Raw genomic sequence first — 18,501 nt, forward strand, 5'->3', positions numbered from 1 at the left:
ATGCTGAGACCAAGGTGTCTTCATTTAGACAGGGAGTCAATGCTGAGACCAAGGTGTCTTCATTTAGACAGGGAGTCAATGCTGAGACCAAGGTGTCTTTATTTAGACAGGGAGTCAATGCTGAGACCAAGGTGTCTTCATTTAGACAGGGAGTCAATGCTGAGACCAAGGTGTCTTCATTTAGACAGGGAGTCAATGCTGAGACCAAGGTGTCTTCATTTAGACAGGGAGTCAATGCTGAGACCAAGGTGTCTTCATTTAGACAGGGAGTCAGAGCTGCTATGACCCGGCCTGCAACCAGACTGGTGAACACTTACATCTCATAGCTACAGTAGGGGGGGATCTAAGCTAACAGTTGATTAAATGATTCTAACATTTTTTTCTAGACAAAACAATTTCAAGATCGACCTAAATATTTAAATTTTTTAAATTTAAAATCGGCATGAGGGGGGGTCACCACCTTTGTGAAGAGGGAGCACACGGGCCGCCTTCCAAACTCTGGGAATAATCGTTAGATTAAAAATGTGTGTCAATGACTCAGCAATCAAGGGGAACAGGAAGCTGCAGCATAAAAATATCAATTTTATTTTTTACATACGTTTTTAAGCAAGGCATCTCGCACATCACAAGTAGAAAGTTGTTGAAATGAAAATAAACGTTCACTAGAAGTTGACCTATCTTCCAATGAGCCAACTGGAGTCTGATTGAGGGGCAGGCAGTCGACTGGCTGGCTGACCAGAGTCAATTAAACCACAGTTTCTTTCAAATAAAAAGCCTGCCAAAATAAAATACTTATTAAAAGCATCCCTTCTCATTTCTTTCAGTAACGATGCCAGCGTCTAACGACTGTCTTAGGCAGGGAAGGAGAAGAATGTCCATGCTCCAGTTCATTAAACAGTTTAGAAAATCTAGATGAATCAGCAGCAGTCCGATAGAAATTAGAGAGTAGAGTAGCTTGATTTAGCTTTCTTAATTGAGGAGGCACATCTATTTCTTAATTGAGGAGGCACATCCATTTCTTAATTGAGGAGGCACATCCATTTCTTAATTGAGGAGGCACATCCATTTCTTAATTGAGGAGGCACATCCATTTCTTAATTGAGGAGGCACATCCATTTCTTAATTGAGGAGGCATATCTATTTCTTAACGGCTTGAAATGCTGCCAATTAGTTTTTCTAACATGAAGAAGGGAGTGAAAGAAGGGAAAGAGTGAAGGAGAGAGGAGAACAGAGGAGGGAAGAGGAGAACAGAGGAGGGAAGAGGAGAACAGAGGAGGGAAGAGGAGAACAGAGGAGGGAAGAGGAGAACAGAGGAGGGAAGAGGAGAACAGAGGAGGGAAGAGGAGAACAGAGGAGGGAAGAGGAGAACAGAGGAGGGAAGAGGAGAACAGAGGAGGGAAGAGGAGAACAGAGGAGGGAAGAGGAGAACATAGCAGAACGTACCACTAAGGTCCAGGAAGACAACAGGAATGTGAGTCTCCATCCCAGGAACAGGAACTCTGGAACAGGGGAAATTAACCAATCAGAACACTGGGAGCTCACAGCACAGCACCCCCCCACACCCTCTACCTCTCAGCGGGGGCTCCAGGGATCCCGCTACCAGCTGAAGGTACCAGGACGGCGTTACGTTCCTCTGTCAGGGTCAGACGACATTCTAACAGCTGGGCCTCCCTCTCCACGTCATCCTCTGACTTATCTACACACACACAACCATATTCACTGATTATAGTCTTGTCAAACTGCTCAACAGAAAGCTCCAAAGAGAGCAATCAGACAGAGGCTTTGAATCTGACTGTCAGAGTACAGGTCATCAACACTCTGTGTGTAATGTAATGTGTGTCGTGAGGAGGTCATCAATACTCTGTGCGTAATGTAATGTGTGTTGTGAGGTCATCAATATGCTCTGTGCGTAATGTGTGTCGTGAGGAGGTCATCAATACTCTGTGTGTAATGTAATGTGTGTTGTGAGGTCATCAATATGCTCTGTGCGTAATGTGTGTCGTGAGGAGGTCATCAATACTCTGTGTGTAATGTAATGTGTGTTGTGAGGTCATCAATATGCTCTGTGCGTAATGTGTGTCGTGAGGAGGTCATCAATACGCTCTGTGTGTAATGTGTGTCGTGAGGAGGTCATCAATACGCTCTGTGTGTAATGTAATGTGTGTTGTGAGGTCATCAATATGCTCTGTGCGTAATGTGTGTCGTGAGGAGGTCATCAATACGCTCTGTGTGTAATGTGTGTCGTGAGGAGGTCATCAATACGCTCTGTGTGTAATGTGTGTCGTGAGGAGGTCATCAATACGCTCTGTGTGTAATGTGTAAGTGTTAGTCAGGGCTGACCGGGCTTTTGGACCATCTTCTGCAGGTACTGGTCCAGGTACTCTTGTCTCGTAGTGAGGGTGGTCAGCCACTGGTCCCTTAACCTCTCCAGATCAACTTCCTACACACACACACACACACCTCAGCTCTATCCCTCCTATATAGTCAGATTGTCTTCTCCTACACAGACTCACACCTCAGCCCGGGTACTATCTGATCTTGTCCAATAAGAACAACATTTTCTGTTTTGGTACGGTGTGCCCAACTGAAAAAACCCCTGTGACTACTCTCCTTCACTCAACTCACGGGGGAGAATCTCCTCCTCCACTCAACTCACGGGGGAGAATCTCCTCCTCCACTCAACTCACGGGGGAGAATCTCCTCCTCCACTCAACTCACGGGGGAGAATCTCCTCCTCCACTCAACTCACGGGGGAGAATCTCCTCCTCCACTCAACTCACGGGGGAGAATCTCCTCCTCCACTCAACTCACGGGGGAGAATCTCCTCCTCCACTCAACTCACGGGGGAGAATCTCCTCCTCCACTCAACTCACGGGGGAGAATCTCAACTGCATTTCCTTTATTCCTTCCTCTCTCCTCTCCTCCTTCTCAAAGCCCTTTGGATGAGAAGGTCAGAGGGGAGGAACCTCTGACCTTTCAACCCAATGGGCTTTGAGAAGGAGGAGAGGAGTGAGGACACGAGGAGTCAAGGAAATACAATTGAGATTCTCCCAATGTCTCAGACTACCATAAACGGATTCCAGTCAGTGTTACCTGATAGCTGTCCACGTCCTCATCCGAAGGGCGGGCCTGCCGAACCTCCACGTTGCCGATGGAAACAGAGAGGACGTCTGTGGCAATGAGAGGCATGGTGCCCGAGTCCTGTACGGACCGTACCTCCACCTGAACACGACGAGACTGGCCCTGGGGAGGGAGAGACAGGGTTCAGGTTAGAGACTGGCCCTGGGGAGGGGGAGACAGGGTTCAGGTTAGAGACTGGCCCTGGGGAGGGGGAGACAGGGTTCACGTTAGAGACTGGCCCTGGGGAGGGGGAGACAGGGTTCAGGTTAGAGACTGGCCCTGGGGAGGGAGAGACAGGGTTCAGGTTAGAGACTGCCCCTGAGGGAGGGAGAGACAGGGTTCAGGTTAGAGACTGGCCCTGGGGAGGGGGAGACAGGGTTCAGGTTAGAGACTGGCCCTGGGGAGGGGGAGACAGGGTTCAGGTTAGAGACTGGCCCTGGGGAGGGAGAGACAGGGTTCAGGTTAGAGACTGGCCCTGGGGAGGGGTAGACAGGGTTCAGGTTAGAGACTGGCCCTGGGGAGGGGTAGACAGGGTTCAGGTTAGAGACTGGCCCTGGGGAGGGGTAGACAGGGTTCAGGTTAGAGATTGGCCCTGGGGAGGGGGAGACAGGGTTCAGGTTAGAGACTGGCCCTGGGGAGGGAGAGACAGGGTTCAGGTTAGAGACTGCCCCTGAGGGAGGGAGAGACAGGGTTCAGGTTAGAGACTGGCCCTGGGGAGGGGGAGACAGGGTTCAGGTTAGAGACTGGCCCTGGGGAGGGGGAGACAGGGTTCAGGTTAGAGACTGGCCCTGGGGAGGGAGAGACAGGGTTCAGGTTAGAGACTGGCCCTGGGGAGGGAGAGACAGGGTTCAGGTTAGAGACTGGCCCTGGGGAGGGGTAGACAGGGTTCAGGTTAGAGACTGGCCCTGGGGAGGGGGAGACAGGGTTCAGGTTAGAGACTGGCCCTGGGGAGGGGGAAGACAGGGTTCAGGTTAGAGACTGGCCCTGGGGAGGGGGAAGACAGGGTTCAGGTTAGAGACTGGCCCTGGGGAGGGGGAGACAGGGTTCAGGTTAGAGACTGGCCCTGGGGAGGGGGAGACAGGGTTCAGGTTAGAGACTGGCCCTGGGGAGGGGGAGACAGGGTTCAGGTTAGAGACTGGCCCTGGGGAGGGAGAGACAGGGTTCAGGTTAGAGACTGGCCCTGGGGAGGGAGAGACAGGGTTTAGGTTAGAGACTGGCCCTGGGGAGGGAGAGACAGGGTTCAGGTTAGAGACTGGCCCTGGGGAGGGGGAGACAGGGTTCAGGTTAGAGACTGGCCCTGGGGAGGGGGAGACAGGGTTCAGGTTAGAGACTGGCCCTGGGGAGGGAGAGACAGGGTTCAGGTTAGAGACTGGCCCTGGGGAGGGGGAGACAGGGTTCAGGTTAGAGACTGGCCCTGGGGAGGGGGAGACAGGGTTCAGGTTAGAGACTGGCCCTGGGGAGGGAGAGACAGGGTTCAGGTTAGAGACTGGCCCTGGGGAGGGGGAGACAGGGTTCAGGTTAGAGACTGGCCCTGGGGAGGGAGAGACAGGGTTCAGGTTAGAGACTGGCCCTGGGGAGGGAGAGACAGGGTTCAGGTTAGAGACTGGCCCTGGGGAGGGAGAGACAGGGTTCAGGTTAGAGACTGGCCCTGGGGAGGGGGAGACAGGGTTCAGGTTAGAGACTGGCCCTGGGGAGGGAGAGACAGGGTTCAGGTTAGAGACTGGCCCTGGGGAGGGAGAGACAGGGTTCAGGTTAGAGACTGGCCCTGGGGAGGGAGAGACAGGGTTCAGGTTAGAGACTGGCCCTGGGGAGGGAGAGACAGGGTTCAGGTTAGAGACTGGCCCTGGGGAGGGAGAGACAGGGTTCAGGTTAGAGACTGGCCCTGGGGAGGGAGAGACAGGGTTCAGGTTAGAGACTGGCCCTTGGGAGGGGGAGACAGGGTTCAGGTTAGAGACTGGCCCTGGGGAGGGAGAGACAGGGTTCAGGTTAGAGACTGGCCCTGGGGAGGGAGAGACAGGGTTCAGGTTAGAGACTGGCCCTGGGGAGGGAGAGACAGGGTTCAGGTTAGAGACTGGCCCTGGGGAGGGAGAGACAGGGTTCAGGTTAGAGACTGGCCCTGGGGAGGGAGAGACAGGGTTCAGGTTAGAGACTGGCCCTGGGGAGGGGGAGACAGGGTTCAGGTTAGAGACTGGCCCTGGGGAGGGAGAGACAGGGTTCAGGTTAGAGACTGGCCCTGGGGAGGGGTAGACAGGGTTCAGGTTAGAGACTTGTCCTGCAAGGATCACAGACATTCACTGCTAAACATCAAATAAAACAACTCTTGTAGACACTCCCAAGAGGTAGCACCAAAACACACTGTGTACTGTACTGTACACAGAAAACTAGCTACCTGTCTGAGTTGGAAGATGCCACCAGTGCCTACGTCCTTGGGTGGTAGGACCTCTACAGGGGTGAACTCTCCTGCTTCATTCAGCTCCAACACCTGCACCCAGAGCTCCAGTCTACGAGTCACCTCACTCCACCTGGTCACACACACGTTATCATGACAGTAATCAAATCAAGCTTTATTTATACAGAACATTTCAGACATGGAATACAACACAATGTGCTTCACAGGAAAAAACTAAAACATTTACGACACATTGATCACATTCCTAATGTTTGATTCAAAATTGAGTTCAGAATCTAAAATAACACCTAGGTTTTTTACCTGGTGTTTTATCTTTATTACCCGCGAACTAAACTGTACGGCCAGATTCTCTCTCCGTGATTTGGCTCCAACAATAAGTAGCTCAGTCTTGTCAGTATATACCAACCCACAGCTCCAGTCACCTGACTCCACCTGGTTATATACCAACCCACAGCTCCAGTCACCTGACTCCACCTGGTTACATACCAACCCACAGCACCAATCACCTGACTCCACCTGGTTACACACCAACCCACAGCTCCAGTCACCTGACTCCACCTGGTTATATACCAACCCACAGCTCCAGTCACCTGACTCCACCTGGTTATATACCAACCCACAGCTCCAGTCACCTGACTCCACCTGGTTACACACCAACCCACAGCTCCAGTCACCTGACTCCACCTGGTTACATACCAACCCACAGCTCCAGTCACCTGACTCCACCTGGTTACATACCAACCCACAGCTCCAGTCACCTGACTCCACCTGGTTACACACCAACCCACAGCTCCAGTCACCTGACTCCGCCTGGTTATATACCAACCCACAGCACCAGTCACCTGACTCCACCTGGTTACATACCAACCCACAGCTCCAGTCACCTGACTCCACCTGGTTACACACCAACCCACAGCTCCAGTCACCTGACTCCACCTGGTTACACACCAACCCACAGCTCCAGTCACCTGACTCCACCTGGTTACACACCAACCCACAGCTCCAGTCACCTGACTCCACCTGGTTACATACCAACCCACAGCTCCAGTCACCTGACTCCACCTGGTTATACACCAACCCACAGCTCCAGTCACCTGACTCCACCTGGTTACATACCAACCCACAGCTCCAGTCACCTGACTCCACCTGGTTACACACCAACCCACAGCACCAGTCACCTGACTCCACCTGGTTACACACCAACCCAAAGCACCAGTCACCTAACTCCACTTGGTTATATACCAACCCACAGCACCAGTCACCTGACTCCACCTGGTTACATACCAACCCACAGCTCCAGTCACCTGACTCCACCTGGTTATATACCAACCCACAGCTCCAGTCACCTGACTCCACCTGGTTACATACCAACCCACAGCTCCAGTCACCTGACTCCACCTGGTTACACACCAACCCACAGCTCCAGTCACCTGACTCCACCTGGTTATACACCAACCCACAGCTCCAGTCACCTGACTCCACCTGGTTACATACCAACCCACAGCACCAGTCACCTGACTCCACCTGGTTACACACCAACCCACAGCACCAGTCACCTAACTCCACCTGGTTATATACCAACCCACAGCTCCAGTCACCTGACTCCACCTGGTTACATACCAACCCACAGCTCCAGTCACCTGACTCCACCTGGTTATATACCAACCCACAGCTCCAGTCACCTGACTCCACCTGGTTACATACCAACCCACAGCACCAATCACCTGACTCCACCTGGTTACATACCAACCCACAGCTCCAGTCACCTGACTCCACCTGGTTACATACCAACCCACAGCTCCAGTCACCTGACTCCACCTGGTTACATACCAACTCACAGCTCCAGTCACCTGACTCCACCTAGTTACACACCAACCCACAGCTCCAGTCACCTGACTCCACCTGGTTACATACCAACCCACAGCCCCAGTCACCTGACTCCACCTGGTTACATACCAACCCACAGCACCAGTCACCTGGTTACACACCAACCCACAGCTCCAGTCACCTGACTCCACCTGGTTACATACCAACCCACAGCACCAGTCACCTGACTCCACCTGGTTACATACCAACCCACAGCTCCAGTCACCTGACTCCACCTGGTTACATACCAACCCACAGCACCAGTCACCTGACTCCACCTGGTTACATACCAACCCACAGCTCCAGTCACCTGACTCCACCTGGTTACACACCAACCCACAGCTCCAGTCACCTGACTCCACCTGGTTACATACCAACCCACAGCTCCAGTCACCTGACTCCAAATGGTTACATACCAACCCACAGCTCCAGTCACCTAACTCTACCTGGTTACACACCAACCCACAGCTCCAGTCACCTGACTCCACCTGGTTACATACCAACCCACAGCTCCAGTCACCTGACTCCACCTGGTTACACACCAACCCACAGCTCCAGTCACCTGACTCCACCTGGTTACATACCAACCCACAGCTCCAGTCACCTGACTCCACCTGGTTACATACCAACCCACAGCTCCAGTCACCTGACTCCACCTGGTTACATACCAACCCACAGCTCCAGTCACCTGACTCCACCTGGTTACACACCAACCCACAGCTCCAGTCACCTGACTCCACCTGGTTACATACCAACCCACAGCTCCAGTCACCTGACTCCACCTGGTTACATACCAACCCACAGCTCCAGTCACCTGACTCCACCTGGTTACATACCAACCCACAGCTCCAGTCACCTGACTCCACCTGGTTACATACCAACCCACAGCTCCAGTCACCTGACTCCACCTGGTTATATACCAACCCACAGCTCCAGTCACCTGACTCCACCTGGTTACATACCAACCCACAGCTCCAGTCACCTGACTCCACCTGGTTACACACCAACCCACAGCTCCAGTCACCTGACTCCACCTGGTTACACACCAACCCACAGCTCCAGTCACCTGACTCCACCTGGTTATATACCAACCCACAGCTCCAGTCACCTGACTCCACCTGGTTACATACCAACCCACAGCTCCAGTCACCTGACTCCACCTGGTTATATACCAACCCACAGCTCCAGTCACCTGACTCCACCTGGTTACACACCAACCCACAGCTCCAGTCACCTGACTCCACCTGGTTACACACCAACCCACAGCTCCAGTCACCTGACTCCACCTGGTTACACACCAACCCACAGCTCCAGTCACCTGACTCCACCTGGTTACACACCAACCCACAGCTCCAGTCACCTGACTCCACCTGGTTACATACCAACCCACAGCTCCAGTCACCTGACTCCACCTGGTTACATACCAACCCACAGCTCCAGTCACCTGACTCCACCTGGTTACATACCAACCCACAGCTCCAGTCACCTGACTCCACCTGGTTACATACCAACCCACAGCTCCAGTCACCTGACTCCACCTGGTTATATACCAACCCACAGCTCCAGTCACCTGACTCCACCTGGTTACACACCAACCCACAGCTCCAGTCACCTGACTCCACCTGGTTACATACCAACCCACAGCTCCAGTCACCTGACTCCACCTGGTTACACACCAACCCACAGCTCCAGTCACCTGACTCCACCTGGTTACACACCAACCCACAGCTCCAGTCACCTGACTCCACCTGGTTACACACCAACCCACAGCTCCAGTCACCTGACTCCACCTGGTTACACACCAACCCACAGCTCCAGTCACCTGACTCCACCTGGTTACACACCAACCCACAGCACCAGTCACCTGACTCCACCTGGTTATATACCAACCCACAGCTCCAGTCACCTGACTCCACCTGGTTACACACCAACCCACAGCTCCAGTCACCTGACTCCACCTGGTTACACACCAACCCACAGCTCCAGTCACCTGACTCCACCTGGTTACACACCAACCCACAGCTCCAGTCACCTGACTCCACCTGGTTATATACCAACCCACAGCTCCAGTCACCTGACTCCACCTGGTTACACACCAACCCACAGCTCCAGTCACCTGACTCCACCTGGTTACATACCAACTCAGCAGTTGAATTTTCTTCATGTATTATTTTTCCTGTTTGCAAACCACATGTCCTTTTTGGATACAACACCCATCCTTCCCTCTCCCCAGGGCAGAATACTGTACCTCTCTGAGCTTCCCCCTCTAGCCCCACCCCTCCACCCGTCTAGCCCCACCCCTCATCAGTCTACCCCGCTACCCCCACCACCCTACCCTTACCAGTCTACCCCTCTACCTAACCCCTCCACCCCTACCAGCATACCCCTCCATTCCTACCAGTCTACCCCTCCATTCCTACCAGTCTACCCCTCCATTCCTACCAGTCTACCCCTCTACCTAACCCCGCTTCCCCTACCAGCCTACCCCGCTTCCCCTACCAGCCTACCCCGTGGCCCTACCAGCCTACCCCGTGGCCCTACCAGCCTACCCCGTGGCCCTACCAGCCTACCCCGTGACCCTACCAGCCTACCGCTCAGTGTGTGTGTGTCTTAGCTTTGATGACTCCCAGGTTCCATAAAGCCAGGTTCCTAACTGCCCTACCCAAACTTCCCCCCAGCCTGCCCGCCCCTCTTCCCCCCAGCCAGCCTGCCCGCCCCTCTTCCCCCCAGCCAGCCAGCCCGCCCGCCCCCCCCCCCCAGCCAGCCAGCCCGCCCGCCCCTCTTTTCCCCCCGAGCCAGCCCGCCCGCCCCTCTTTTCCCCCCCAGCCAGCCCGCCCGCCCCTCTTTTCCCCCCCCAGCCAGCCCGCCCGCCCCTCTTTTCCCCCCCCAGCCAGCCCGCCCGCCCCTCTTTTCCCCCCCAGCCAGCCTGCCCGCCCCTCTTCCCCCCCAGCCAGCCTGTCCGCCCCTCTTCCCCCCCAGCCAGCCTGCCCGCCCCTCTTCCCCCATAGCCAGCCTGCCCGCCCCTCTTCCCCCATAGCCAGCCTGCCCGCCCCTCTTCCCCCATAGCCAGCCTGCCCGCCCCTCTTCCCCCATAGCCAGCCTGCCCGCCCCTCTTCCCCCATAGCCAGCCTGCCCGCCCCTCTTCCCCCATAGCCAGCCAGCCTGCCCCTCTTCCCCCATAGCCAGCCAGCCTGCCCCTCTTCCCCCCTAGCCAGCCAGCCTGCCCCTCTTCCCCCCTAGCCAGCCAGCCTACCCCTCTTCCCCCAGCCAGCCTACCCCTCTTCCCCCAGCCAGCCTACCCCTCTTCCCCCAGCCAGCCTACCCCTCTTCCCCCAGCCAGCCTACCCCTCTTCCCCCCCCCCCCAGCCAGCCAGCCTGCCCCTCTTCCCCCCAGCCAGCCTACTCCTCTTCCCCCAGCCAGCCTACTCCTCTTCCCCCCAGCCAGCCTACTCCTCTTCCCCCCAGCCAGCCTACTCCTCTTCCCCCAGCCAGCCTACTTCTCTTCCCCCAGCCAGCCTGCCCCTCTTCCCCCAGCCAGCCTACTCCTCTTCCCCCAGCCAGCCTGCTCCTCTTCCCCCAGCCAGCCTACTCCTCTTCCCCCCAGCCAGCCTACTCCTCTTCCCCCCAGCCAGCCTACTCCTCTTCCCCCCAGCCAGCCTACTCCTCTTCCCCCAGCCAGCCTACCCCTCTTCCCCCAGCCAGCCTACCCCTCTTCCCCCAGCCAGCCTACTCCTCTTCCCCCAGCCAGCCTGCCCCTCTTCCCCCAGCCAGCCTACTCCTCTTCCCCCAGCCAGCCTACTCCTCTTCCCCCAGCCAGCCTACCCCTCTTCCCCCAGCCAGCCTACTCCTCTTCCCCCAGCCAGCCTGCCCCTCTTCCCCCAGCCAGCCTACTCCTCTTCCCCCAGCCAGCCTACCCCTCTTCCCCCCAGCCAGCCTACTCCTCTTCCCCCAGCCAGCCTACTCCTCTTCCCCCAGCCAGCCTACTCCTCTTCCCCCAGCCAGCCTACTCCTCTTCCCCCAGCCAGCCTACTCCTCTTCCCCCAGCCAGCCTACCCCTCTTCCCCCCAGCCAGCCTACTCCTCTTCCCCCAGCCAGCCTACTCCTCTTCCCCCAGCCAGCCTACCCCTCTTCCCCCCAGCCAGCCTACTCCTCTTCCCCCAGCCAGCCTACTCCTCTTCCCCCAGCCAGCCTACTCCTCTTCCCCCAGCCAGCCTACTCCTCTTCCCCCCAGCCAGCCTCCCCCTCTTCCCCCAGCCAGCCTACCCCTCTTCCCCCAGCCAGCCTACTCCTCTTCCCCCAGCCAGCCTACCCCTCTTCCCCCAGCCCGCCTACCCCTCTTCCCCCAGCCAGCCTACTCCTCTTCCCCCAGCCAGCCTACTCCTCTTCCCCCCAGCCAGCCTACTCCTCTTCCCCCCAGCCAGCCTACTCCTCTTCCCCCTAGCCAGCCTACCCCTCTTCCCCCCAGCCAGCCTACTCCTCTTCCCCCCAGCCAGCCTACCCCTCTTCCCCCCAGCTAGCCTACCCCTCTTCCCCCCAGCCAGCCTACTCCTCTTCCCCCAGCCAGCCTACCCCTCTTCCCCCCCCCCCCCAGCCAGCCAGCCTGCCCCTCTTCCCCCCAGCCAGCCTGCCCCTCTTCCCCCCAGCCAGCCTGCCCCTCTTCCCCCCAGCCAGCCTACTCCTCTTCCCCCAGCCAGCCTACCTCTCTCTGAGGGTCCGTGTCTTGGCCTGAATGACTCCCAGGTCCCAGAGAGCCAGGTTCCTGCGGTGGTTCACCTGTTTATGTCCGAACACCTCGATGGCCACTGCCCCTTCCGCCAAAAACTCTACAAACTCCTCGGACACACACACCTCCATCTCCTGGGAACAAACACAACACGGAGCACACAACAACAACGCACATGAGACAAACACTGGACACACAATCATTCAAATTCTGTCAGATTATGAGATCCAACACAGCTCCTGACCCACACATCTCGCTTTGCTCTGGAAACGTTACCAAAATGTTTGGCTTTTCCAAAAAATAATGGTTGGAGGATTCCCAGAATCAGGGAGAACACAGAACAAGCAGCAAGTTTCCGAGTTTTGAGTTGGTGTGTCTGTCCTAGTAAGTCTGGTTATACACAGAACAAGAGCCATACAAATGTCAAGTCTGGTTATACACAGAACAAGAGCCATACACATGTCAAGTCTGGTTATACACAGAACAAGAGCCATACAAATGTCAAGTCTGGTTATACACAGAACAAGAGCCGTACAAATGTCAAGTCTGGTTATACACAGAACAAGAGCCATACAAATGTCAAGTCTGGTTATACACAGAACAAGAGCCATACAAATGTCAAGTCTGGTTATACACAGAACAAGAGCCATACAAATGTCAAGTCTGGTTATACACAGAACAAGAGCCGTACAAATGTCAAGTCTGGTTATACACAGAACAAGAGCCATACACATGTCAAGTCTGATTATACACAGAACAAGAGCCATACAAATGTCAAGTCTGGTTATACACAGAACAAGAGCCATACACATGTCAAGTCTGATTATACACAGAACAAGAGCCATACACATGTCAAGTCTGATTATACACAGAACAAGAGCCATACACATGTCAAGTCTGGTTATACACAGAACAAGAGCCATACAAATGTCAAGTCTGATTATACACAGAACAAGATCCGTACAAAATGTCTGGAGGGATTAGTATCTGTATGTGGTTAGACTTCTCCTCTGTCCTACCTTACTTCATCATTACTAATTCTGTCCCCGGAGACGTGCCACGGCCTCCGTGTCCCCGGAGACGTGACACGGACCACGTGTTTGTGGTGACAGGCCTAGCCCATTGTCCCACATTGCTCCTGTCAGCTGTACACCCAGCTTTCAGTTAGAACGAGTCTGTTTAATCAAATCTAATATGCCCAACACATTATAGCACAGGACACATGCAGAAAGTTTAGGCTTTTCTATACAATATGTAGAGAGAGACTCCTCTGCTGTCCTCTACGGTTATTAAAGGTTTCTTTGCCTGTCTCTATGTGACCGAGCCACAGTCCCACCTTGCTACTGTCGAACAGCACGGTGCAGAGGGGCTCTTTGCTGGTGGCTGACGGAGGTGAGGGCTCCATCTCCGGGGCGATGAACACAGGCTCATCCTGCCCCCAGAAGTGGTACTGGCAGAACACAAAGTTACCCAGGTGACGGGGAAGACCTGTAGCCTGCAGGATCCTCACCTGGACAGAGGAGAGGAGGAGACACTCAGCGAATATATGAACACATTCCATAATACAGTCAAGTGACTATAGATTCTGAATGATCATTTCCACAAAACCCGCTTAAAAGAAAGGACAAGACAAGCATTAGAAAACACTAACTAACATATTACTGTCTATTTTAACTGTAACCCTTAGCATCCAACGATACATTGGGTGTAAAAATGTAGTTGTATTGATTTTGCAGAGGACACAGCTGAATGGCTGAATGAAGTCCAACAGTAGCCAACCCTGTCGTAGACTGTTCTCTCTGCTACCGCACGGCTAGCGGTACCGGAGCGCCAAGTTTAGGTCCAAGAGGTTTCTAAACAGCTTCTTACCTCCCAAACCATAAGACTCCTGAACATCTAATCAAATGGCTACCCAGACTATTTGCATGCCCCCCCCCCCCTCTTCTACACTGCTGCTACTCTCTGTTATTATCTATGCATTGTCACTTTAATAACTCTACCTACATGTACATATTACCTCAATTGACCTCGACACCGGTTCCCCCGCACATTGACTCTATACCGGTACCCCCTGTATATAGCCTCCACATTGACTCTGTACCGGTACCCCCTGTATATAGCCTCCACATTGACTCTGTACCGTAATACCCTGTATATAGCCTCCACATTGACTCTGTACCGTAATACCCTGTATATAGCCTCCACATTGACTCTGTACCGTAATACCCTGTATATAGCCTCCACATTGACTCTGTACCGTAATACCCTGTATATAGCCTCCACATTGACTCTGTACCGTAATACCCTGTATATAGCCCCGCTATTGTTATTTACTGCTGCTCTAAGTATTTGTTATTATCTCATACTCTTTTTGTTGGTATTTTCCTAAAACTGCATTGTTGGTTAAGGGCTTGTAAGTAAGCATTTCACTCTAAGGTCTACAACTGTTGTATTCGGCCGCATGTGACAACATTTGATTAAAAAAATTCTCAGTACGTGCTCCAGGACCGGAGGTTTCAGCGTCTCTGTTGAAATCTCTTACCACACACTCCATTTTGCGAGTCTCTCCATCTGCAGTGGTCTCCTCCAGCCCCTCGCTCCCCCGCCACACCTCTACATGGAGACGCCCTGCCACCTAACAGAGAGAAAGACACACAATCTCATTAACCCTTTACACTCGGGGGGAATTGGCCTATATGGATAGGGCTACATTGAAATGTTTCTTACAGAAGAAATCTGAAAATGCATAACCATGGTAGCAATTGAAAAGGGAACATTTTGGAGATCACGGGAAAATGATTAGACTAAAGAAAAGGTGAGGACACAACAGTTCACCTGACAAAAGACTGAATCCAAACTTTACACTGTTGATTTCATGTGCGTTTTACATTTACTGTACTTTTCACCTCAGTTGTTAATGAAATCTGAACACACTCTGGATACATTCAGTAACATGACGATAATATTCCTGGGAAATGTGGAGTAAGTGCAACATAAGACAAAGAAACAAGGGTTTCAGTGAGAGGACTGACTGGTTGCCTCACACCTCTCCAGTGTACACGGTTTCAGTGAGAGGACTGACTGGTTGCCTCACACCTCTCCAGTGTACACGGTTTCAGTGAGAGGACTAACTGGTTGCCTCACACCTCTCCAGTGTACACGGTTTCAGTGAGAGGACTGACTGGTTGCCTCACACCTCTCCAGTGTACACGGTTTCAGTGAGAGGACTGACTGGTTGCCTCACACCTCTCCAGTGTACACGGTTTCAGTGAGAGGACTAACTGGTTGCCTCACACCTCTCCAGTGTACACGGTTTCAGTGAGAGGACTGACTGGTTGCCTCACACCTCTCCAGTGTACACGGTTTCAGTGAGAGGACTGACTGGTTGCCTCACACCTCTCCAAAGTGTACACGGTTTCAGTGAGAGGACTGACTGGTTGCCTCACACCTCTCCAGTGTACACCGTTTCAGTGAGAGGACTGACTGGTTGCCTCACACCTCTCCAGTGTACACGGTTTCAGTGAGAGGACTGACTGGTTGCCTCACACCTCTCCAGTGTACACGGTTTCAGTGAGAGGACTGACTGGTTACCTCACACCTCTCCAGTGTACACGGTTTCAGTGAGATGACTAACTGGTTGCCTCACACCTCTCCAGTGTACACGGTTTCAGTGAGAGGACTAACTGGTTGCCTCACACCTCTCCAGTGTACACGGTTTCAGTGAGAGGACTGACTGGTTACCTCACACCTCTCCAGTGTACACGGTTTCAGTGAGATGACTAACTGGTTGCCTCACACCTCTCCAGTGTACACGGTTTCAGTGAGAGGACTGACTGGTTACCTCACACCTCTCCAGTTTACACGGTTTCAGTGAGATGACTAACTGGTTGCTTCACACCTCTCCAGTGTACACGGTTTCAGTGAGAGGACTAACTGGTGGATTTATGAGATTTATTATTTTGGAAATGTGAAGTGCACATTTGGACTCACAGGTGTTTGGTTTGCTTGTATGACATCAAAGCGGTATTTATTATAATCCTCAACAGCTCATCTTAAAATGTACAACATTTCCCTCACTCAGCCAAACATTTCTAAAGTTGCCCAATCAGTGGTAGGGATCGGGGCAACTTCATGTCGAGCGAGGTGCTCAAGATCAGAACGACTGCCAATCAAAACCCAGACAGAGCTGTGATGTCATCTATAGCATGTAACTGTACAGCCACTGAGCTCTGATGTCATCTATAGCATGTAACTGTACAGCCACTGAGCTCTGACCTCATCTATAGCGTGTTACTGTACAGCCACTGAGCTCTGACGTCATCTATAGCATGTTACTGTACAGCCACTGAGCTCTGACCTCATCTATAGCATGTTACTGTACAGCCACTGAGCTCTGACCTCATCTATAGCGTGTTACTGTACAGCCACTGACCTCTGACCTCATCTATAGCGTGTTACTGTACAGCCACTGAGCTCTGACCTCATCTATAGCGTGTTACTGTACAGCCACTGAGCTCTGACCTCATCTATAGCGTGTTACTGTACAGCCACTGACCTCTGACCTCATCTATAGCGTGTTACTGTACAGCCACTGAGCTCTGACCTCATCTATAGCGTGTTACTGTACAGCCACTGAGCTCTGACCTCATCTATAGCATGTTACTGTTCAGCCACTGAGCTCTGACCTCATCTATAGCGTGTTACTGTTCAGCCACTGAGCTCTGACCTCATCTATAGCGTGTTACTGTACAGCCACTGACCTCTGACCTCATCTATAGCGTGTTACTGTACAGCCACTGAGCTCTGACCTCATCTATAGCGTGTTACTGTACAGCCACTGAGCTCTGACCTCATCTATAGCATGTTACTGTTCAGCCACTGAGCTCTGACCTCATCTATAGCGTGTTACTGTTCAGCCACTGAGCTCTGACCTCATCTATAGCGTGTTACTGTTCAGCCACTGAGCTCCAAATGTAGGCATTTATGTCCAATTCTGCCATTTTCAACCTGTATATGGGTACGAGTGTAAAAAGTGAACTAATGACTGAACATTTAGTATATTTGTCTGACATGTCACCCACGTAATCTGATTGATGACGGGCACTGCAGCTTAATGCCATAGAATGAACACACACACACACCTCTCCCTTCTGGTTGATGATAGGTACAGCGTATTGCAGCTTGACGTCGTAGAAGAGACAGGCCAGAAACACGTTGGCCACTCCTATCAGACTGTGGTTCTCCTGCTCGTCAAAGAACGGGTCGGCACGCTTGAAGTAAGAACGCATCACCTAGACAGGGGGAGAGAGGAGGAGGGGGAAAGGGAGAGACGGGGGGGAGAGGAGAGAGGGAGACAGGGAGAGAGGAGAGAGGGAGAGACGGGGGGAGAGGAGAGAGGGAGACAGGGAGAGACGGGGGGAGAGGAGAGAGGGAGAGACGGGGGGAGAGGAGGAGGGGGAAAGGGAGAGACGGGGGGAAGAGGAGAGAGGGAGACAGGGAGAGAGGGGAAGGGAGAGACGGGGGGAGAGGAGAGAGGGAGACAGGGAGAGACGAGGAGAGAGGGAGACAGGGAGAGACGGGGGGAGAGGAGAGAGGGGAAGGGAGAGACAGGGGGGGAGGAGAGAGGGAGAGACAGGGAGAGACGGGGGGAGAGGAGAGAGGGAGAGAGTAGAGGGAAAGAGGGTGGGAGAGGAGAGAGGGAGAGAGTAGAGGGAAAGAGGGTGGGAGAGGAGAGAGGGAGAGACAGGGAGAGACGGGGGGGAGAGGAGAGAGGGAGACAGGGAGAGACGGGGGGAGAGGAGAGAGGGAGACAGGGAGAGACGGGGGGAGAGGAGAGAGGGAGACAGGGAGAGACGGGGGGAGAGGAGAGAGGGAGACAGGGAGAGACGGGGGGAGAGGAGAGAGGGAGACAGGGAGAGACGGGGGAGAGGAGAGAGGGAGACAGGGAGAGACGGGGGAGAGGAGAGAGGGAGACAAGGAGAGACGGGGGAGAGGAGAGAGGGAGACAGGGAGAGACGGGGGAGAGGAGAGAGGGGAAGGGAGAGACGGGGGGAGAGGAGAGAGGGAGACAGGGAGAGACGGGGGGAGAGGAGAGAGGGGAAGGGAGAGACGGGGGGAGAGGAGAGAGGGAGACAGGGAGAGACGAGGAGAGAGGGAGACAGGGAGAGACGAGGAGAGAGGGAGACAGGGAGAGACGGGGGGAGAGGAGAGAGGGGAAGGGAGAGACGGGGGGAGAGGAGAGAGGGAGAGACGGGGGAGAGGAGAGACGGGGGGAGAGGAGAGAGGGAGAGACGGGGGGAGAGGAGAGAGGGAGAGACAGGGAGAGACGGGGGGAGAGGAGAGAGGGAGAGACAGGGAGAGACGGGGGGGAGAGGAGAGAGGG

At 53.9% G+C, this 18,501-nt stretch overlaps 1 protein-coding gene across 1 annotated transcript in view; it reads right to left on the bottom strand.

Annotated features, from left to right (window-relative positions):
* The window catches only part of LOC120041280 (kinesin-like protein KIF13B), a 58,082-nt gene that overhangs the window by 16,676 nt on the left and 22,905 nt on the right, over positions 1 to 18,501 (bottom strand). The window contains exons 18-26 of the mRNA XM_038986213.1: positions 17,261 to 17,410; positions 14,662 to 14,754; positions 13,456 to 13,629; positions 12,096 to 12,253; positions 5,510 to 5,642; positions 3,094 to 3,243; positions 2,341 to 2,440; positions 1,570 to 1,696; positions 1,444 to 1,499 (exon numbers count right to left, since the gene is read on the bottom strand). Of these exons, the coding sequence (XP_038842141.1) occupies positions 1,444 to 1,499; positions 1,570 to 1,696; positions 2,341 to 2,440; positions 3,094 to 3,243; positions 5,510 to 5,642; positions 12,096 to 12,253; positions 13,456 to 13,629; positions 14,662 to 14,754; positions 17,261 to 17,410 (1,141 nt within the window). The remainder of the gene's footprint in view (positions 1 to 1,443; positions 1,500 to 1,569; positions 1,697 to 2,340; positions 2,441 to 3,093; positions 3,244 to 5,509; positions 5,643 to 12,095; positions 12,254 to 13,455; positions 13,630 to 14,661; positions 14,755 to 17,260; positions 17,411 to 18,501) is intronic.

The sequence above is a fragment of the Salvelinus namaycush genome, unplaced genomic scaffold, assembly GCF_016432855.1.
Source record: "Salvelinus namaycush isolate Seneca unplaced genomic scaffold, SaNama_1.0 Scaffold43, whole genome shotgun sequence".
In the NCBI taxonomy this organism is placed as follows: Eukaryota; Metazoa; Chordata; class Actinopteri; order Salmoniformes; family Salmonidae; genus Salvelinus; species Salvelinus namaycush.